Source organism: Coffea arabica, chromosome 7e, assembly GCF_036785885.1.
Source record: "Coffea arabica cultivar ET-39 chromosome 7e, Coffea Arabica ET-39 HiFi, whole genome shotgun sequence".
Classification (NCBI taxonomy): Eukaryota; Viridiplantae; Streptophyta; class Magnoliopsida; order Gentianales; family Rubiaceae; genus Coffea; species Coffea arabica.
Window position 1 is genome coordinate 9529323 of NC_092323.1, and position 21608 is coordinate 9550930.

Consider the following 21608-nt stretch of genomic DNA (forward strand, 5'->3'; position numbering starts at 1 on the left):
GAGTTGAGAAATGTGTTTATGATGCAAGCGAAATATTATTTGAGATATTTATACCATCCAGACACTCCCCCTGTTTCCATTTTTCACCAATTTTAGAAAGGATAATAGCCGTATCTTTCTTCGACTTCGAGAAGAATTCACATTGCATTTTTTAGTTTCAATGATTGCGCGAGGTACCTAAACTTGAGGATTTCAGGCATGTGTAGTTTCCTTCTTCGCTTCCCATTGGACCTTAACAAAATGAATAAATAGATGTTATATGTGGATTATCGACCAAATCACCAGTAACAGTTATAGAATTGAGGCAAATTTTATATTTTTGGACAAAATTTTTCACATTCAATGGTGAAAGCTGCAGTTCTTTTACAGCCAAGGCAAAGATAATCGCATCAGATTTCTTCTTCTATTTTATTAAGTTATGGTTCAGAAGCAGACTTGTATGACCAACCCTGAACTAAATCTCCCATTTCGTGAACTTGGCTACAAACAATCCACTCGTACAAGATGTATTAGGATCAAAGCGCAAGGTTTTAGGTATCTGCCCGCTCTTACAAGGCCACGTTCTTGCAGAATCTATCTCCAGCAAGCCTGTAAAACCAATGGCATAATTAGATGTCACAATGGTTATTAAAATGAGACCCAAGTGATTCACAGTAACTAAACCAGCTTCTGGATACTTGGCTTCTAGTCTAGAATTCGGATGATGCCATAACTCCAGATTCACTCCTCAGTTTGACAAGAAAAATCAAAAGTCTGGCACCCATTTTAAAACTCTACAACTAGCAACTCCAACAATCGAGATTATCCCATCAATGTCTTGTCATTTTTACAATCTCTGTAATGGATTAACTTAATTTGATTATCTTTATCACATACAGAAGTTAAAGAATCTAATCTGGTCGTTCAGTAATATAACAACACATTAACCAACTACTAGAAGATATACTAAAGCTATAACCAGAAGGATAAGTGCTTAAAAGTTTCATTGACCATAATACTAACACTTTCTCAAGCCAGAATAATATGTTAAGCAAGAGCATCAGAAACTGCACTAGAAGGCTTACCAGCAGATTTGTTTTGAGAAAGGAAATTCTCGACCACGCCTTCATTCTGGGAAACAGTTAAACTGTTCCATCATAAAACGAAAAGGTATACTAATTAGTTGTAGATCTTTACCCAGACATAAGATACAAGGCATTGTAATTTTCTGAGAAATACGGGAATATGCACCTGCAAGTGCTGTACACAAGAGATCCACCTACTTTGAGCAATCTGAAACCGTTGGATAGAAGTTGAAGCTGAAACATATAGACAAGAGTAACGTGATGGCCATATGGAATTATAAGATCCTTAGGATATTCACCATGGAACATAATTTTTTTCTCCATACAATATATATAAAACAGCTATTCAGTGGGATAATAGACAGACAAGAGCATCTGACATCTCAACTATAACCAATTTATTAAGAAATAAAGAAGTGACAATGTTTGTAGGATACTCCTAAGTTGTAGATCTCGCCAAAACTAAAATAATACTCAAACTTGGTGAGTCTTAATTCTACAAACTGTCAAGAAGGGACATCCATGTATTTTCCATGCAGAAGCTGCTGTCATACATGCAAATTTAACACATATATGAACAGGCAAGATAAATCTATTAAGACACGTTGGAAAAGAAAAAAAAGTTAGCAAACCTGAAGGGCAGTCAATTCATCAGTTCTCTCGGCATCTAAAACACGGCGCTGAAGAGTTTCCCACCCCCATTGTTCAAATTTCTGGATATGTCGAATTGAACCATCATGTGTGCATTCAGCATCCACCAGGACCTGATTTTGAATTCAATCCAGTCAATCCCTAAACTAGGAGCTGAAAAATGAAAGATGAAGGCAAAAATCTATTCAACCTATGAAGAACTAACGATTACTTATACAGAGCATGTTCCAATTTTCACAATATCGTATATTACCACCACCAATTGAATAAACAACAATCAACTACAAGAAAACTGTACGCAATTCTATGTGGGGGAACATAAAGGGAAATAAAAAAAAAAAGAAGGAATGCAGACCTTGTCATAGCCATATTTTGAAACCTTGCAGTCATTCAGATGTTCATATACTTTGTTTTTACTTAGTCCAACAACCCCAGAATCCCTCCCATAATATATAAGCTCTGGATCTTGAGTTTGTGAGAATAACTTATAAGCACCATTTTCTCTTGCTTTAGATGCCTTTCTTCTTTCTTTCCATGGTCTCCGAGATGTCCACTCCTTGTAAATCTCTGACTTTCCTTCAAGCATGGATTCGGTTGGTTCAACTGTTTGATAATACAAAAATAGTTAAAATCTACCAAGGTTTGTATAACTTGCCTAAGAAGGTTCCCAAAATCTTTTAGGAATGAACAAGACCATATTGATTTTCATGAATTCTGTTATTTCCTTCCAGCTTTATTACATGATTTAGAGTTCAAACGAACCCTGAGAGGAAGAAGGGAAAAAGTTGTCCCATCAGCCACAAAAAGACGACAACGATCGCCAAGTGCATACTTTTGCAGCATAGTTCGACATGCTGCTAACCGATGTTGTGCAATGTCAACGCCTGTCACTGAACCGGAACCACCAAGAAGGTCCAATATCATGCATAGTTTAGCCCCTAAGAAAATGATAGTGACAGAAAGAGAAATCAGTTAACAGCCAACAATACTCTCAGCTATAGAAACTTGAATGATGTAGTCCTAGACAGGAAGTTATTTGTAACTAGCCATCTATTTTTCAAAATCTCGTATCATTAAATTCAAATAAGGTCGCAGGCAAATCAGACAATAGAGCAAGTGAACATGTTTCTGAGGGTTAGTCTGCAATCCCTGATGTCAAGTTATCTTTAATGAAGCACGAGGTCATATGCTGACTTCACTTGACATTAGGGCCTAGTTATCCAAGTCAATGATTTGAGGATGCACATCATCAAGGAAACAATTTTCTTACTTAGCAGATAGTGGCATCATTTTTACAGCATGGAAACTCCTGCTTTTGAGGATGAACTATATTGCTGGTGATCAATAAGAATGCATGTCAAGGGTGGACAACCCCCTCTCCAACCTTCAACGTAAAATTTCCATAAGGTGGAGGTGTCATATCTTAAATGTAAGTCACAATTGAAAACATATATTTAAACTTATTATTATCTTTTTAAATTAGTACCATAAGGTAAATTTAGCTAATTTGCCTTCTACATGCAAACCAGTCAGCGAAATTTACCAGGAGCGGCACAGAGGTCAAGGACATGGTCTCCTGATGTGATGTCCAAAGCAGAAACAGCAGCTCCAGATGCTGCATCAATTCCATATATCTGGAAGGCAAAAGAAAAATGAGGTGCTTAGAATAAGACTTAAGCAAAGGGAAACAGAATAGAGAAGCAACACCTAATTGACAAGAATTAACTATGGTTAGTCTCTACACCAAACAGAGGAAAAATTTGGCTACTCAATATCGTATTTAGCACCGTAGGGACTATCATTCTCACAAGATATCAAATTCCAGATAGGTATGAAAAAGAACATTAATTAGTATAACAATGAGTACTCCACACACTAAATACCAGTGGAAGTATATTATTAAGACAAAAAGTCAAGCATCAAAAGAGCTTAGTTAACACCCAGACTTTGTCCTTGACAAGATATATGTCTGAAAGAGCTTCAATGAAACTCCTTTTTCGTAAAATTTAGTGTTAACACCTTTATGTTGTGATGATTTTGCCCTTACCACTAAAAATCAAACTAAAATCATTCGCCAACAAACCCAAAAAATTACCTTTCCTTCTTGATATGCCTTTGAGCTGGCAATCCTAATGTCAGGGGGAAGACAATAGAAATTGGGCAACCAGGACAAACCTTCAAGCTTACAATTAATCTCGGATTCAAATTCTTCAATATGAGCTTCAAAACCAGGCTTTAACCTGCGAAAAAATGTTGAACAAACCTTGAATCCAGCATAATCTTAGCCAGTAAATGCCCATTTTGTCATTAAATTTTCCGATTCAGCTGTAATGCTCGTAAAAAGAACAACACAACCCCCTCACCTATCTCAAAAATCAATCTCAAAATCGGCTAATTACTTTAGACCAAACAAGCAAGAATCGAGATAACACAATTGGATTTCCAAGATTCGATCTTTCCAACTCAAAAAGACTCGAATACAGCACATATGAGGCCAAAAATAAAGCTTAAAAGGGTATAAGAGTACCTAATATAACGTGGGGTGGAATCATTGGCAACATAAATTGAAGGGTCCAATCCATTCTCATTCAGAAATTCAATAAATTCATCCGGTAATGGCAGGATTTTATCATCTGGGCCAGAAGCTTGCCCTTCCATCACATCCAACAAGCTATTTGCTGCCACTAAGAGACTTCAAAAAAGTACCTGTAATTTTAACCAATTAAAACGAGAAGATAATACACTTGCAAAAAGATAAACGTGTAATCAGCTAAGCGAAATTGATTGATATTTATTACATATGTTTCTGTAGTGGATGTTTTGGTTATTGCAGTAAAAAAAGTTTCGAAAAATTCGAAACTTTTTTTGCTTTTTCTTTATGTCTCCGAGGTTTCCTCTTGGAGGGTTTGGACATGGGTCACGAAACAGGTCACCCGGAATCCATTTGGTACATGGCCGTGTGTTGGGCTTTGGGCCTTGTCGGCTAACTCCACTAGTGGTATGCATATATATAGTGGGGATAATATCAGAAACCTCCCTAGGTTTATCTTAATATCACTAAGTACTCCTAAAGTTTTAAAAAGCCACTTACCCGTCTTATTTGTGTAACAAAATTTTTAAAAATCCTTAACTACCCTGTTTGTTCTAAATAGAAATGCTCCTATGCCACTTTCTTTGTTTAAAAAAAATCACCACCTAAAAAATAATTTTAATAGTACCACCACATCACCATCTATAAAAATATAAATTTGGAAAGTAAAAAACATATTTTTAAAGAAATACACTAGCACTAATTCAACTCTAAATGTTCAAAACCAATTTCTTATGAACCTTATTTTTTTAACCTTTCTCAGCCCAAAGTCCAAACCTTTAAGTTGTACTAAATCATTATAAAAATCAACTGAAAAAAACAAAGAGATTATATCCCACTCTAGAGAGAATGTTGGAGAAAGGAAAAAAGGAAGAAAGTGACTTTCGTTTCTTTTTTTTTTAAATTTTTAAGTTCCATTTATTTGATATGTGAATTATGTATCAAGTGAGAGTTAATATAGTCATTTTGTAATTATTAGAGAAGGTAAGTGATATTTTTAAAATTTTAAAGATGCTAAATGATATTAGGATAAAGCTCAGGATAGATTTCTAATATCATCCCTATGTAGTAATCCTCCTCCTTTCTTTTCTTTTTCCTTTTTTGGGTAAAAAATACAGAGTACTCGCCACTCACCTTAGAAGCAGAACTTGTACACAAATTTCTTTCCCTGGTGTATGTTTTTATTCCAAACGTTCATGTGATCTTCCAAATTTGGTAAAGGAGTTATTGGCTTTGACAAGTGGACAAATAAGTAGGTAAGAAAACAAAAATAGTGCAATTTTTTTCGTTTTTTTAAATTCTACCTAAAATATCTCTTTATTTTGATAGCTTTAACTAAAGCTAGAAAAAATAATTGTAACTCCACAGGTTTACATTTTCCCATAACACCAACTTTTGAACCTTTTTTTTTTTTTTGGGTAATAACAACAACTTTTGGATTTGGTGTTGTCCCAAAACTTTCCTTATGGAGGACGGACGGACCAATATGATTGTCTAATCAGCATCTCGTTTGTTAGCAGCAATGGAGCATTCCAATGCGCTAATGCCATCCACAGAAATCCAACGTTCCCATACCATCTAAAACGGTATAAAACTGAACCAACCCAAATGCCCACAAAGTCCATCTTCAGCTTGCTGGTTTTCTTATTCAAAATCAATCAAACGCCAACAGATCTCTGAAACCGTATTCCAGGAGTCAAAGTTTCTGTTCAGTCTTCCACCCCTTATATATAAAGAAATCAGTTCATTCCCATGGAACCCAAATTAAGGTATAGTACCAGAATTTCTTTACTACCAAGATGAAAACTTGTTGGTTTGTATTCCACTGTACTAGTTTGTTTCTTCTCCTTGTTCCTCCATTATGTAGTTCAGGAGCAGAGGTTGTTACTGTGGATGTTCATGCAGCTAAAGTCCTCCTCCATTCTGGCTACCGCTATCTTGATGTCCGGTAAACAGCCTTCTCTTTACAATCCTGCTCAAAGCAACAGATGATGAATATACATTAATTTCAAGAAGTGTTCTTATAAAACAGGACTGAGGAAGAATTCGAGAAGGGTCATGTAGTGGATGCTTTGAACATTCCTTATATGTTCATCACCCCTGAAGGTTTTTTTTTTTTTTCTCTTCAAAATCATATGTTCTTTAAATACACCAAATTATTAAATCTTCAAATCAATCACTCGTCTAATCTATTCTTGAAACGTACTGTTTTTGGCTTCGTATTGAAATTCAGGTAAGGTGAAGAATCCCAAGTTTATGGAGCACGTTCTGTCCGCTTGCAATAAGGAAGATCGTCTTGTAGTGGTAAAGTTGAACCCAAAAGCTTGGGCACCGATATAAATGTTTTTTTTAAAAAAAAAAAAGAGCAAGACCTACAATGATTAGTTGATGGATCCCATCTTTTTGAGTGTTTGATATTGAATTCGAGTAATCCTATGATTAAATTGTTTACTCTGCAACTTTTGGTTTGAAGGGCTGCCAAAGTGGCGTAAGGTCTGTGTATGCAACCACTGATCTTCTTAATGCTGTAAGTTCAATTGGATAAACACAATATTGTTTTCACGACATTGCTATGTTTTGATCATTTTTCTTCTGATAAATTCCATTGGAACTAATAGGCCAAGTTGCTTCGCCTTCACCTAATCTGCAGGACTTCAAGAATGCGTGTAACATGGGAGGAGGCTATATTGAATGGGTCAAGAATGGATTTGCTGTGAAGAAGCCTGAACCTGATACTGAGCTCTAATTGATGCACCCTCTTATACGGGAAATCAGAATGAGGGCTAGTCCAGGACTCCAGAAAAAAAAATATTCGTGATTACTAGACCAAGATTTGATGACTTATCAAAGAGGGAAAAACACACACAGAGACCAAGATTGGTTGATTGTGCTTGATGCAAATGAAAAGAAATCGCACGCTTTGATTGATCAATGTTATGTCAAATTACATGTTTGAAGTTTATAGTATTCTTCTTAACTTTTGTTAATAGAAAGCTAATGAGCTTTGGTCCATGATCGAGAAAGTATTGTGACGGATGGACGCAAATTTAACGAGCAACTCAATTTGTTCTACTGATTTAACATATACGACGTCAACATGCAACAGAGAGGTTAAAGACAAGGCAGAAGCCGGCAGGAATTGAAGTTTGGCCACTTCACCAGTCCAAAAGATTTAAAACCCTTCAAACAATTTGGCCGTACTTCCAATTTTCAATAACAAGAAAGAAATTGGCCGATTAATGACTTTATAGAGAACAAATGCAGATGTAGAGCCAAGAGCTGAGATTGATATCTCCACTCTCGAGCATGTTTCTGTTTTCCCCTCTCCGGTTCAAAATTAACAACGAGTTGCTCAGGTTTTAGTAGTTGTTTAAAAAAGGGTCAACTATTCATAACTCCCTGTGCTTTTGTACAATATCACGTAACCCCTAAGGTTTTAAAATATCCACACAATACCTTATGATTTTATAATAAGTGAAAAATGAATGGACATTATATCCATTTATGACAGTTAACTAACACGTGCTTCAAAAGTATGTGTGATGAAATTATAATATCTACTTAACACACTTTTAGTTTTGCATAAATATTCGCTTGTCTCCCTTTTGGTTTTGCATCTATCTACATAATCCTCTCATGGTTTTATAAAATGCAGTTAGATCATTATTCAATTTAGTGCTTAAATAAGGATAATATTATTAATATTTTAACTAATGTTATAATGAATAATATTAATATCTTAACTGACGTCATAATGACATTATGGAAATTATTTTTCATCAAATTTTTTATTTTACATAAAACTGTAGAAGGGTTATATGGATATTGTGAAGTCTTAAGAGAGTCAATTGGTATCATTCAAAAGCACAAAAGGGACTATGAGTAATTTAATTTACCCTTAAATAAATGAATACAAACGCCTGTATAAACTAAACTATATGTCTATATCTTCCAGAATCGGATGGTGATTGCTCATAACTAGGGCTGATGCTAGATCGAGTAGCTTGACTCGAGCGCCCAAGCTACTCGGTCATCAGCTCGGCTCGAGCTCGTTTTGATCGAACTCGAGTTCTTGTTGCTTGATAAAAGCAGCGAGTCGAGCTCGAGTTTTAATATTTTACACTCAAAGGCTCGACGAGCCTAATTGAGTTTTTTATAATATATATTTTAATTTTTTTATATTTATTATTGTGAAATATCAATAATATCCTTTATTTAAAATTACATGTAAAATATTAATTTTTATTACGTGAGCTTGATTAGACTTGATTGAGTTCGAATAGACTCGATTGAGTTTAATTTGAATTATTAGATTTAATTAAACTCGAGCTCGAGTAACATAAATTGAAGTCGAGTTCGAGATCAAGCTCGAATTCTAAAAACTCAACAAGCCCGAACTTAGTTATTTTACCTCTAGTCCTCGACTCGATTCGAACGTACCCTACTCACAACTACAAGTTTTTCATGCCTCCGCTGAAAACCTACAAATCAAACAGAAGATTTCATTCTTTCGTTGTAATTTTAGAATTTATTATAATAATCACGATTGACTAGAAGGAAGCAGCCAGACAAATAAAATAAGTCATTGGATCAAACTGAAAAATGTAGGCAAAAGTCCCTTACATTCAATACGAAATTGGAGGTCCAAATTCAGTTGATGAAGGATATATGAATGTTCATCAAATCAACATATTATAATAACACTAATATGGCCAATCTCAACAAGAAAGTGGGTCAATTGTGGTCACCTAATTTGTAACAACCCATGCACGTCAATTTTAATTATTGTACCCTCTGATCTTACCAAATGGACAGGGCAGTTAATGCCTTCAATAGCCTGCAGCAGTAGTAGTTCCGCATTTGGAAACATGACTACCCACATTTGAGCGACTGTCACTCATCAAGAAAGTAGAATATGAAGAAGATCCACCGGCCTCTAAGATGAAAAGGGTTCTCAAAAAACTTGCCTGTATAATATCAGCGTCAAAGATTATCTAGTTTAATCCTGGTACATGAGAACAAATGTGATTGAAATTTCCAACCAATCAATTTAGATGGAAATAAACGAAGGAAGATCCTTGACTGAAACTCCCACTTGGGCAGTTGCAACTGTTATTAGCGTTTTGGTTGGTTTTGGGTTCTTCATTCATGGTTGTTTAAGGAGACTTGCAGAGGTGATAATCCTTCATAAACTTTTTCCTTCATTTTTTTAGCTCTAAGTTAGGTGATTAGGTATACATTAGAACAAGTGAGAATTTTGTGTATGCTAATGATTTTTGTTTGCGTGATTTTCTTGATAGTGGTTGGATGAGACTAAGAGGAAGCCTCTCCTGGCTGCATTAGAGAAGATCAAGGATGGTAAGATTGTTTAACGGGTCGTTTATTTTCTTTTTTATTTTCCTCCTTTCGCTGTGCTTTGATACTTGAAAGGTCATTGTTTGATTCAAACAGAGCTGATGCTATTTGGCCTCTTATCATTGCTAATGGGCCATTGGATTATTTTTGTTGCTAAGATTTGCATTAAGTCATCGGCCTCAAGTACCCGCTTCTACCCATGCGCCCCTGGGGATGTTGTCAAGGGAACCGCTTTCCTAGATCATAACGTTGTTTTCAGGGCTGAGAACTTGAATACCTCGTTTCCATCAGGAAAGCAGAATTTTTGTCCTGAGGTAGCTCAAATTGCAATCTCGTTTATCTCTGCAGTCAGTTTCTAATTCAATTTTAAGCATGATTTTTTTCTTCAACGAGAATATGTATCCCACTTGCTCTTACGTCGCCCAACTTACGAAAGCTTTTATACCTGAAACCCCCAGCAGAGTTATGTACATTTGCACTTGCTAATTGCAATTCCCATCCTGGTATTAAATGTGGGGTTAAGACAATTAACGAGGAGCAAGAAATTGATTGGTGAGATTTACAGCTACGCAACTAGAATTTACTGTTGCTGAACATTTTCAAGTTGTGAACATTTATTGCTTCTAATCCTTTATATGAAATTCCTTTGCAAAGTGGGTAGTACATGAAGGACCAAGTTTCCTGATTCAAGAAGCTGCTGAAAATTGTGGAAAAGAATGGAAGAATATGCAAAGACTCGTGGCTAGGTTATGTTAATGGAAAAGGTATTTCAGGCTTGGAAGAAGATTCCTAAGAGCAGAAAGAACCTATTAGAGAACATGAATGTGGAGATCAGTCTTGTTAACCATAGCTTTTGGACTAGGTGACAATTTCATAAAAAATCGAAGTGTTTGCAAGTTTTGCAACAAAGATGATATCTGAACTGCTTCCCTTTTGACAATGGCCATTCAAGCAAGTCTAACCTGGTTAATAGTGGTTGGAGTTGCTTCATTGTTCATTGTGCGGAAATCCAGAACTGGTTGGCCAGATTGAGCTTAATTTTTTTTCCCATTTTTCCATAATCAGACTTAGTTGTGAAAGTCAAAGTTGAAGCAGGTGCTAAAAGTTTTAGGAAATTATCAGTTATTGGTTTGTGACTGGCACAAATTTCTTCAACATCTTGAATCCCAGGGACATGAATCATTTGCTTCCCGTGAAAGCCTAGACCAGCTCCATCGTCTTGTGTTCATATTGGGAGTCACTCATGTTTTATATAGCTTCCTTGCACTAGCTTTGGCCGTGATCAAGGTACATATCTGCTTTAAAACTCTTATGGTACCAAGAAATAAGAACTCATCTATGAGCACTAAAAGTTCCCTTCTATATTTGCAAAATTTGAAAAGCAGATATACAGCTGGAGAACGTGGGAGAATCATGCTAAGTTGGTGGCTCTTCAGTTGTCCCAAGGTGCAGAACTCTTTTTAGTGATTAATGTGGCTTTTTTAAGTCTCACCGTGCAACTTTTGCCAAGGAACATGTTAATTTGCTTTTCTGAGGAAGAAATTTCTGTTTTCTGATTCAAAGTGTACTTTAGATTCAGGGGAAGCCAGTGGGAGGATTGCTCGTGTATCGTCCTTCATCTTCAACCACACTTCTCATCCGTGGAGCCATCACAGAGTACTTGTTTGGCTGGTATAATGATGTATATAAATGTAACGTTGAAGTTTGAAACCTATTTGACTCAATTATGAATGATCACAAAGTTTTTTAGCAAAAGATAACCTCTACTCAACCGGGGTCATCTGGGCTGCTGAGTGGATTTGCATTTTGTTGACTACTTAGCATTAGTCAGTTTGAGTTAGTAACGTATTTAAATATGGAAGTTGTCAGACATATTTCCTATGAGAAGGAAAGGTTGTGAGACAATATGTGTGTTCTTTGAGCGATTTTGCTGGAAAATGCCGATTTGTAACTTTGGAGGGTCTTTTGCTGCTTGGAACAGTCAGGCATGAATACATAATCTCCTGTCATGCATATTCTCTGGCACATGATTTTCCACATCTAAGATATTTCCGTCTTTGGATTTTGATAAGCATTTCTTATTAATCTTTTTGCAAACGCAAGTTGTTTCATGCAGCTTTGTTTCAGCCGCCAATTTTGGAGTTCAATAAATCAAGCCGATTACATGGCTTTGCGCCTGGGATTTATCACTGTAAGTTTCCTAACTTAGCCACCAAATTACAAGCCTATGGTAATCTTCAGGAGACACTACTCTTCTTACAGGGCTGTTTACACCTGAACTATCCAATTTGTTATAATGAAAAAGATATGCTACTTCTAGATTCACATGTATACACTCATCAACGTATCAATCAACTGCGACCAGATAGGCTCATTTAGGCACCATCTAGTACTTAAGAAACAAGTTGGTTGATTACTTTACTGCATAGACTCTCTAGCTAAATGGTCATTTTTGACAACCATGTCCCAGTTTCTAATACATTTAATTCCCTTTAACCAATAAAGGACATCTCATTTACCAATGACATTTGAATGTTGCCAGGAAAAGTTAAAATTAAAACCATGATTCTAAGCTTATGCTGTACCTTATTTGCTATTTTGACATGAAAATGAAAGGACTGAATGATTTGGCTTCTGTTGCAGACTCATCAGCTACCATTGAACTATGATTTCCATAAGTACATGATTAGAAGTATGGAAGAAGAATTCCGAGATATTGTTGGCATCAGGTACAGCTTTTGTGCTTTAAGCTTCTTACATTTCCAGACCTGGCTTCTAACCTCATGCTGATAAATTGCGACTTATCTTTTGCATCACTTACCATTTTGGTCCAGAAAAGGTTATGCAGTAGTTCTGACAACATAGTTACATATTTCTTTGTGGTAGTGATCGGTTGATGCTCTTGCTGCTAAAATTTTCCTGGTCACTGGAGAAGATCTCTTTCTTGTTTAGATAAAGATCAGTTGAAAGTTGAAATGTGATGGCTACCTAACAGAAAAGTTTCATTAACTAAAAACTGTTCAATTAGATAATAGTACAAAGAAGTGAAAGATTTTCATCATTTTTAGACTTTTCAGTGCAGCATTAAAACGCTAACCTAATCTACTGTTAGAACAGGATAAAATGATTACTTGACTGGGCCTTATTTTTTTTGTTCATTCGAGTGTTTTTGGTAGCAAAATTCTTGTGTTTCATTTCTGCTCCCCCACCCCAAAAAAAAATTTGCATAAATATGACCTCTGAAGGATAGATGTCTGACAAATATTTTTTTCTTTTTCCAGCGTTCCACTCTGGATTTTCACCATATCATGCGTTATTCTAGGCTTTCACGGTAATTTTCCCATGCTGGATCTCCTTTGACAGGTAAAGGGATCAAATCTTAGTATCTATTAGTGGTCTGATGCCAGGCATCACTGTTGTAGGTAAGTTAGATAAAATTGGACATATATAGGGCCAATCAATCTATGGCGCATGGAGCCATACTTGAGTAAATACAGAATCAGTTTATATTCTTCTAATCCGGAAGGAACATGGTAAACTACTGCTTGACAGAAATTACTTAGAGACATCCATGATCCATTGATTGATAAGTCCTGAAAAATGTGCTGAAATCATGGTTATTGACATCACTAAACAGTTTAAGCCACAAATTATTGCAGTGTTAGTTATTGAAATGACAATGGTAATGAAGTTGATCTCATCGTTCAACAACAGCAATAAGGGCAGACCCACTTATAACTGTTATTGAGTTCTTTCTAGTATGAACTATTATAGACAAATTCAGAGCATGAATTTTAGCATATATTTTTTTCCAGGGACTGATATTTACTTCTGGATTTCCTTCTTGCCGGCCATTGTGAGTGTCCAACTCTCTATTTCTGTGCTTTTGCGATGAGAGTGGCAAAGCTTTTTTAAGTTCTTTAATCTGTTTTATTTGTTGTCACTGGAAGTTGATCCTCCTTATTGGCACCAAATTGCATCGCGTAGTGGTAAAGCTCGCTGTGGAGATCACAGAAACAATTCCACAAGCAGGATTTCATCAGTTTAACCTCAGAGATGAGCTATTCTGGTTTGGGAAGCCTAGGCTTCTGCTCCGATCAATTCAATTTATAACATTCCAGGTGATTGTGACATTCACAATGTTTATTGCTTCTTAATTTAGTAATTGATGAGCTATAGACACTAAGCCATAAATTAAAAAGTTTGAAGTTGCATAAGTCTTCTAAAAAGTTTGAAGTAGCACAAGTCTTTTGTTATTATCTGCTTAAAATTTGAATCTTGGTGGTGGTGTAATTTGCAGAATGCATTTGAGATGGCGACATACCTCTGGTCACTAGTAAGATCTTGCTTACCCTGATGCCTATTGCAAAGAAGATAGATCAACTCAAATCTAATATAAGCAAAATGACACGGGCTAAAATAAGACCTCAGATGATACTCCCGAGATAACTGTAGGGGGGTTCTTCACTATTCTATCTTTCTTTTTGTCATTAAAGGCAATAAAGCAGCTCATAAGAAGCTTTTCCTGCTTTCTGCTCCTAAATTGGAGGATGGAAAATCTTTCAATTTAGCATTTATATTGTTAAATTGCATTCGATGAGTTAGCATCTAAGATGTCATACATCGTCTAAAATGAGAAATTCATCAGCAACTGTTTTATGTACTGATTGATTATCTGGAATCTTGACATGGTTTCTTAAGTAGTCTGAACATTAATTTCTTCCTGCAAAAGCTCAAGATACATGATACATGCAATAACCTGGTCTTATTGTTTAATACTTATTACAGTGGGAAATTAAGGGAGCATCATGTTTCACTGAAAACCATAGTTTTCTTGTGATCCGCTTGGCATTCGGGTAAATAGTCATTTCTTACCTTCTTTTTAAATGATGGAACACATATTCAATGCATGGGATGATAAACGCTCAAGCTATATTAACATGACATGATATACTGGTTTTGCAGGCTGGTCTCTCAGTTTTGGTGTAGCTTCATCACTTTCCCACTCTATGTTATTATCGCTCAGGTATTTTCTGTTCATTCTTTCACCACCATCAATTATTTCTTGTTCAATCTCATTTGACATTTACGTGCAATTTTACTGCAGATGGGCTCCAAGTATAAGAAATCAATAGTTTCTGAAAATGTGAGGAGATCACTTCACGGATGGAGAAACAAGGCAAGGACACAGCAAGAAAACCCATTTTTTCCCCTGGTAACTACAGCATCAACCATGTCCTTGGATTCGATGGCGGAGGACAGCGGAGATGATCCCTCAAGCAGCTCAGGTGGTGGCTTTCAAAGAATCGAAGATTCCACTAGCTCAGATGATCTTGGTCGTCCCTCCACAGAACAAACTCAAAAACCGAATAATGACATTTCACCTTCCGATGAGAAACATCATACTTGTGGTTCGCAATCTGGTAAACGTGCAGAAATTTGTGACTGTGAAAGACATGAATCAGATGATGTAGGAAGATAGTTCATCTCTTCTTTAATAAAATCACAACGGGATAAGTGGTCAAGTGACAGGCTAAAGAGAGTCAGTGAGTGTTCGAGGCAGCAGAATATAGCCTTCAATGCAGTCGAATATGTATTGCCTGCGGTATTGATTATAGCTGCTTCTACACTACAAGGGGCTTCTTTGTGTACTTTAAATGTGTCAAACAAGTGAAACAACAGCATGTAGGCAGCATTTTGAAATTAAATTGACTTAGCTGTGTTCTTGCTGCAATTCTCCTCGTACAAGCAGAGTAGACCATAACATCAAATCTGAATGTCGAGAAAGGTAAACACCTTCGAATGCCTGGCACAAGTCTTATAACTTTCTGGAGAGACCAAATGAAATTGAACAAGTCGCATTATGCAGCGGGTGATAATTTCAATTATAGAGCATGCCCGAGTCTTGGTTCAATTAAATGGATTAGTTAATTCATTGTGTCATCAAGATAAATTTTCTTGTTATTTCACGTGGTTAAACCACAATCTAACTCATGAAATTTTAATTTAATGGTCAAAGTTATAAGTTTCACGATCTTAAGGTTTTGAACGTGATTCTCAGAACTTATAAATTTGTTCTTGTATCAGCATTCTCCCTCCCAATTGGATCAATTGTAATTTGAATTAATGGTAACTTAAGAAGACTAACTTACTTGCAGGCTGAATGAAATAATATGAATTTTAATTTGTTGCAATGTGGAGAAATTTTTTACTTAAACTTTTTTTTTTTTTGTGATTTCCTGTTATGGAAAGGATTACAATTACGGATACCCTCAAAAGCAAAAAAAGAGGGGAAAAAAAATAATAATGGCAATATAGTAAATCACAACGATGGACTCGAAACGACAACGTACCAGCGTTAAAGTCTTTTACTTAAGGAGGACAGATGTAAAATTCCAAGAAAACCTTTTCCTTACTCCACGAGGACAACGCCTTCCCCGTTAAAATTCCTCAAAGCCTTTAATTAAAAGGAAAAGGAAAAGGAAAAGGAAAAGAAAAAGAAAAAGAAAAATTTGGCAGTGTTCCTTCCAGCTCCATTAGTATTAATTTTGGCAGTAGCCCTTCCGGCAAGCAAACCCCCCGACACAGAGAAAAAAACACCGATCAGATTCTTTCTTCAACCCACTCCATCTTCATCTTCAATCGACAACCATGGTGCTCGAGGTCTAACCCTTAACTTTCTCTTTCTTTTTTTTTTAATCTTTTTTCAAGCCATAGGTTACTTGCTCACTTAGGGTTTTATTTTATTTATTTATTTTTTATGTAATAGGCAACAATGATCTGCATCGACAACTCCGAATGGATGCGAAACGGAGATTATTCTCCCTCCCGGTTTCAGGCCCAAGCTGACGCCGTTAATCTCATCTGTGGTGCTAAAACCCAGGTATTTTTTTAACTGTTCTTCGGACTGTTTCTATTTAATTCAATTTAGCAAAGTTTAGGGTTATATATTTTGGGATTGCAAGAATTTTGTATTGAACAAAAATTCTGACTTTTTTAGTGCTAGTTTTGGTTTAATTCTAGGGTTCTGTGTGATTGGGGTTATTTTTGTAGTCTAATCCAGAGAATACAGTGGGGGTGCTGACAATGGCGGGCAAAGGGGTTCGAGTATTGGTGACTCCAACCAGCGATCTCGGAAAGATCTTAGCTTGCATGCACGGTTTGCTTCTTCACCCTCGTGTATATTTTTGTTTATGAAAAGTGTCTCGTTATGATGCCATCGCCAAATTTAGCTGCAGTAGTTCGTTGGAACTTGTGTACTCAAAAGAGTTTTATCGCCTGCTTACTCAAATTTGGTGAACTATCTCTAGTTTTCAAATTGGAAGAGTGAAAACCAGATATTATCTGGGGGCTACTTTCAGGTGGTCTGAAGAGGATTTGTGGATTCTAACTATTGGGGAATCGTTAGATGGTTTCTCAGAACTTATTGAGAATATAAATTACCTGAGTGGGATCAGTGAATGCAGTGTGTGTGATAACTCATAATGATACGTGGTCAGATTTTTCTCTCTTTCGTTTCACTTTTTCTGATGAATTTTTGCATTTTTAATCAATTTAGGTCTAGAAATAGGTGGTGAAATGAACTTGGCAGCAGGTATCCAAGTAGCACAGTTGGCTCTGAAGCATCGACAGAACAAGAAACAGCAACAAAGGATTATTGTATTTGCTGGAAGGTGGACTATCTCTGCCCTTCTTTTTTTAGTTGAAGTTGTTTCTTAGCTGATAACCCATTTTTGCCTTGCTTCCAGTCCTGTTAAGTTTGATAAGAAGGTACTAGAGATGATTGGGAGGAAATTGAAAAAGAATAGTGTTGCTCTTGATGTTGTTAACTTTGGTGAAGAAGATGAGGCTAAGACAGAGAAGCTCGAAGCTCTTGTTGCTGCAGTCAACAACAATGACAGCAGTCATATTGTTCATGTTCCTCCTGGTCCTAGTGCTCTTTCTGATGTGCTCATAAGGTCTGTTGTGCAACCACTATCTTATCACTTCTGGCTTATTTTAGATTTGTGTTGCTTCAATTGTATTTCCTTTTCTCCTTCTTCACAGTACTCCGATCTTTACTGGTGATGGAGAGGGTGGAAGTGGATTTGCGGCTGCAGCAGCTGCAGCTGCAGCTGGTGGAGCTGGCTTTGAATTTGGAGTTGATCCTAACCTGGATCCTGAACTTGCTCTTGCTCTCCGAGTTTCAATGGAAGAGGAGAGGGCAAGGCAAGAAGCAGCTGCAAAGAAGGCTGCAGAAGAAGCAGCAAAACAAGAAAAAGGAGAACAATCCACATCCCAAGATGTTAATATGACTGACACAGCTAAAGCTGGAACCTCTGAATCTGAAAATAAGGCAACTGATCTTACGGTAATCTATGCCTTTTGTGTTCAAACTGTTGAGTTTGTTGATAATTTAGTATAACTTGTGAGTCTAGGATAACTTTGATGTTGCTCCTATTTTAATGTCAGGCAAGCGTAGGCTATGCCAGCATAGAATTCTTTGAAGAATTGCACTTTCATTTAGACTATTATGGATTTACCTTCCTTTGGCATTGCTATGGGTTGTTGTGCAGCTCTAACTAATGTTTCAACACCAATAGTATATGAGAGAGAGGATTGCAGATTGTGGATATTTTATTTGTCTGAATTATTGAACCTATAGGATCTTTTTGATGGGGTGATTTTATTTTGCTCACCCTTCTTTTGATGTTAAAGTCCTAGTCCTCATTTTGAAGTGTAGAAAATTTGCACATCCCTGGCTTGAGCTGTACTATTCAATTTCTTCATTAGACAGCCAATATAAATTAGCAAATTTGCACACCCCTGCCTTGATCTGAACTATTCAATTTCTTTATTAGACAGCCAATAGTAGCATGTCAAAAGAACTTGTCGCCTTCAGTAAATGCTAGAAGCATTCTAATTGTCCACAGCGATCAGCCTATTAAACCCTTTTGGACTCTATCAAATAAGCAAATCATCTATCTCTTGCTGTTTCAAAGTTAAGAGTATCCACATTGCTTCAGTTTCTTGATGTGCTGCGGTTAACTTGGTTCTTAACAATGAGATTGAGGATCCGGGAAAGAACATTGGTTTTGGAAATAGGTTTGGGAGGGATTTTATTAGAAAATAGATTTTTCTTTGGATGATGCCAATTGTTTTTTAGATAGATGTTAGTGCAGCTAACAGTTTAAGTTGCACTCAAATTGCTTGCAGGATGATGAGAATGCCTTGTTGCAGCAGGCACTTGCGATGTCTATGGATGATTCCTCCTCTAATATTGCTACACGGGACACTGACATGCCAGAAGCAGCTGGTGATGATCAAGATTTGGCTCTTGGTGAGAGCTTATGTTCACAAACTAAACTTCATTTACTTTCATGAGCTCATTACATGCTGGACTACAGAATTACGTGATGTGTTTATTGGTCTGAGTAAACAAATAAGAAACGTGGCTTGTTGTTTTTTTATTTTTCTGTTGCTTTGTTATGAGACAAGGCGATTCTTTTAAGATAGAAAGGCCAATTTGAAAGAGAGAATCTATTACAATTTATGAACACCTTGATTTTTTGCCTCCACTCTCGCACTCTGAAGCTTTCAGTTCTGCAAATTTGGAGCACAGAATAAATTGATTATTTATGTTCTCTGTTGTATGTTTTCTAATGTGGGATGTGTTCCTTGCAGCCCTTCAGTTGTCTGTGCAGGACAGCATGAAAGATGAGTCATCACCAGCAGATATGAGCAAGCTACTGGCTGACCAGTCATTTGTGTCATCCATCCTAGCTTCAGTAAGTCTAAGATGTCATCCATCAAAGCAGAATCAGCATATTACAGTGCTTGTCTGATAGAAACTATGAAACAGAAAAATTCCATTATTTTCTTATTGTTGTCTCTTGGTTTCTTTTCTGCAACAGCTTCCTGGAGTTGATCCAAATGATCCATCAGTGAAAGATTTGCTTGCGTCCATGCAAAATCAGTCTGAGGTTAGTTTATCATCTCTTTTGTAGATTAGGGAAATGTAATGGAGGAATGTCTGATCATAGTTCAGTAAATACACTGATTAAGTCTTACATGCCCTTGTTTTCCATTTGTTTACATCCCATCTAGGTTGACTTGTGCCCTTTTATCTGCCATTATTATGTTTGATGATAGTATTACATGTCCGTCCATTGCTTTCTGTTTGACTGCTGTTTACTTGTTCCAGCACAAAAAGGATGAAGACAAGGAACCAAAAGAGGAGGATAAGAAATAATGATGCAAAAATTTGCTAATCACTATCTAGTTTCTCTTGTAAGTTACCAGTTCTTCTCTCTGGAGAGCCTCATGGAGTGTTCGTTCATCTTGCTGTAATTATCTTTTTGATTAACCCATAAATCATCACTTGCAGAAGAATCCGTCCTTCAGGGGGTCTCAAACATTGCATGTGGTCAAAAATGATTTCAAGAATAGTGAAGATATTCCGTTATTTGTTGGACAGAAATGTAGAAAGGATGATGATCTTGTATGCATGAGGAATTGGCTGTTATCTCTAGACTGATCTAGCTCATCGACTTTTAACATTTTCTTCTTTTGGTTCCCTGGTCTTTCAGAACATTTTTCAGTTAAATTATTGGTGTAGCTTCTGAATGAATATGTTTTCTCGCGCTATATTTTCCAGCTTTTTGCTGGATTATTACTCCAACAAGTGGATGCATCTCCGAGACTCTATGTTAAGCTGAAAGTTCACATACTTTCCCAATGTTGGCGTCGAATGCACTAAATGACGCCTGTAATTTGCTATTTAAAATCTCTCTCACGTATACAACGCCCTGTCGTCGAGGATGATTACATGTCCTTAGTTTTGTGGTTTACCTGCGCTCTGCCGGCAACCTGTTCCTCGGAGACGTCGAACAAACAATGGCAAGGTATTACTGCGGCCTTGATTTCACCGTCGATATCCGCCCAAGTAGGTTCTCCCGACCGTGCTGTCGTAACATTACCCCTGAAAATGAATTAAAAATGGCGGTTAAGCTGTCTGACTAACTTTACATGGCATTTTCACAATTAACGTGTATGTACTCTCTCAGCCATTCAACAAAGCCTGAGGTGGTTTTCTGTACCAAGGAAGGACTAACTAAATTGATGATGCAAGACGGAAATTATGGTCCAATTTGTCATGCTGATGCGATCTATTACTCCTCCTTGTTAGCGACTGAGAACACAAATCTGGGACGGAAATTGAGAAAAGATTTACCGAAGAAAAGAAGTGATTTTTATTGTTGGGTAAAATTGATCGCCCAATAAGAAAAGGAAGGGAGAAAGGAGAGGGTTATTAATATGGTATGAGAAACGGATTAACTGAAAATTCATTTCTTCTTCCGTTTACGTCAGCCTCAAACTTCCAAACCATTATGTCATCATCAACATTCAAAGATGACAAATCAGTTAGTGCTGTGCAGCACTCCTGATGGAAGCCAAATCAAAGTAGTTAGTGCAAGTGCAGCCAGCATCCATGATGGAAGTTGTATGTTCAGCAGTCTTTGTTTATGCATTTCTAGCATTAAATGAAGCTTTTGCGAGTTAGTTAGGTGGAATCCAAGTTGACTGCTTAGTGAAAGAAGTTCTGGCCAAGGAAGCGAGTTAGAGTGGGACTGCGCTGATTTGTGTCAAAAAAAAAAAAAGTGCAAGGTAGCCGGCTGATCCCCATGTTGATTGCTTAGTGAAAGAAGTTCCGGCAAAGGTAGTCAGGTTGAGTGGGACTGCGCTGATTTTGTCAAAGCAGCCAGCTGTTGACGAAGACTTCCAAGCTGAAACAAAAGTTTGGTGAAAATTTGGAGATTGCATATTCAAAATTAACCCAATTTCTTTTCAAAATTAACCCAACAAAAGTTGTTTTAGCAATGCAAATCTTATCCTCTCCATTTGTCTCCATTCAGGAACATTTTCAGCATACGTCACGAGACTCAGAACGAGCAAATGCCGCCCATCCA

The 21608-nt window shown here is 36.8% G+C and overlaps 4 protein-coding genes across 7 annotated transcripts; 3 read left to right on the top strand and 1 right to left on the bottom strand.

Moving 5' to 3' along the window:
- Positions 1–291: 291 nt before the first annotated feature.
- LOC113700374 (rRNA (cytosine-C(5))-methyltransferase NOP2C-like) lies at positions 292–4682 on the bottom strand. Its single transcript, XM_027220806.2, has 10 exons — positions 4514–4682; positions 4243–4421; positions 3811–3955; positions 3259–3349; positions 2456–2653; positions 2071–2318; positions 1697–1828; positions 1231–1298; positions 1065–1126; positions 292–588 (listed from the first exon to the last, which is right to left on the bottom strand). Exons 2-10 carry the CDS (start codon positions 4371–4373, stop codon positions 455–457), a joined length of 1209 nt encoding a protein of 402 aa, XP_027076607.1. The 5' UTR covers positions 4374–4421; positions 4514–4682; the 3' UTR covers positions 292–454.
- A 1234-nt stretch (positions 4683–5916) lies between these two features.
- LOC113701565 (protein HIGH ARSENIC CONTENT 1, mitochondrial-like) lies at positions 5917–7164 on the top strand. Of its 2 annotated transcripts, XM_027222287.2 has the most exons (6): positions 5917–6074; positions 6173–6253; positions 6338–6411; positions 6539–6609; positions 6779–6832; positions 6956–7164. In XM_027222287.2, the coding sequence occupies exons 1-6, from the start codon at positions 6058–6060 to the stop codon at positions 7049–7051; spliced, it is 393 nt and encodes a 130-aa protein (XP_027078088.1). In that variant the 5' UTR covers positions 5917–6057; the 3' UTR covers positions 7052–7164. The 2 variants fall into 2 exon arrangements, with proteins under 2 accessions (XP_027078088.1, XP_027078087.1); XM_027222286.2 differs by having other exon boundaries at positions 6041–6253.
- A 1979-nt stretch (positions 7165–9143) lies between these two features.
- On the top strand, positions 9144–15394 carry LOC113698712 (MLO-like protein 4). 3 transcript variants are annotated; one of them, XM_072059562.1, is made up of 15 exons: positions 9144–9479; positions 9606–9663; positions 9757–9974; positions 10831–10947; positions 11046–11106; positions 11240–11331; positions 11777–11851; positions 12304–12389; positions 12942–12991; positions 13476–13516; positions 13611–13781; positions 13961–13996; positions 14449–14516; positions 14626–14686; positions 14768–15394. In XM_072059562.1, exons 1-15 carry the CDS (start codon positions 9360–9362, stop codon positions 15140–15142), a joined length of 1629 nt encoding a protein of 542 aa, XP_071915663.1. In that variant the 5' UTR covers positions 9144–9359; the 3' UTR covers positions 15143–15394. The 3 variants fall into 3 exon arrangements, with proteins under 3 accessions (XP_071915663.1, XP_071915664.1, XP_071915662.1); XM_072059561.1 differs by having other exon boundaries at positions 9145–9479; positions 11234–11331; XM_072059563.1 differs by lacking the exon at positions 13961–13996 and having other exon boundaries at positions 11234–11331.
- A 687-nt stretch (positions 15395–16081) lies between these two features.
- On the top strand, positions 16082–20286 carry LOC113699965 (26S proteasome non-ATPase regulatory subunit 4 homolog). Its single transcript, XM_072059564.1, has 11 exons — positions 16082–16323; positions 16430–16543; positions 16714–16819; positions 17219–17333; positions 17409–17618; positions 17707–18010; positions 18856–18979; positions 19324–19427; positions 19554–19622; positions 19844–19929; positions 20027–20286. The coding sequence occupies exons 1-10, from the start codon at positions 16312–16314 to the stop codon at positions 19889–19891; spliced, it is 1206 nt and encodes a 401-aa protein (XP_071915665.1). The 5' UTR covers positions 16082–16311; the 3' UTR covers positions 19892–19929; positions 20027–20286.
- The last annotated feature ends 1322 nt before the right edge of the window (positions 20287–21608 follow it).

Bases quoted from the DNA above. Each gene is read 5' to 3' on its own strand.
- LOC113699965 (XM_072059564.1), top strand. The intron at 16,544-16,713 runs GTATTTTTTTAA...TTATTTTTGTAG, and splicing joins TCTGTGGTGCTAAAACCCAG to TCTAATCCAGAGAATACAGT. The intron at 16,820-17,218 runs GTTTGCTTCTTC...TAATCAATTTAG, and splicing joins GATCTTAGCTTGCATGCACG to GTCTAGAAATAGGTGGTGAA.
- LOC113698712 (XM_072059561.1), top strand. From the start codon at position 9,360: ATGGAAATAAACGAAGGAAGATCCTTGACTGAAACTCCCACTTGGGCA. The intron at 10,948-11,045 runs GTACATATCTGC...TTTGAAAAGCAG, and splicing joins TAGCTTTGGCCGTGATCAAG to ATATACAGCTGGAGAACGTG. The intron at 12,390-12,941 runs GTACAGCTTTTG...TTCTTTTTCCAG, and splicing joins CGAGATATTGTTGGCATCAG to CGTTCCACTCTGGATTTTCA.
- LOC113701565 (XM_027222286.2), top strand. From the start codon at position 6,105: ATGAAAACTTGTTGGTTTGTATTCCACTGTACTAGTTTGTTTCTTCTC. The intron at 6,254-6,337 runs GTAAACAGCCTT...CTTATAAAACAG, and splicing joins TACCGCTATCTTGATGTCCG to GACTGAGGAAGAATTCGAGA. The intron at 6,610-6,778 runs GTAAAGTTGAAC...TTTGGTTTGAAG, and splicing joins AGGAAGATCGTCTTGTAGTG to GGCTGCCAAAGTGGCGTAAG.
- LOC113700374 (XM_027220806.2), bottom strand. From the start codon at position 4,373: ATGGAAGGGCAAGCTTCTGGCCCAGATGATAAAATCCTGCCATTACCG. The intron at 1,829-2,070 runs GTCTGCATTCCT...ATTCAAAATCAG, and splicing joins CAAAATATGGCTATGACAAG to GTCCTGGTGGATGCTGAATG. The intron at 1,299-1,696 runs GTTTGCTAACTT...TATATGTTTCAG, and splicing joins ATGAATTGACTGCCCTTCAG to CTTCAACTTCTATCCAACGG.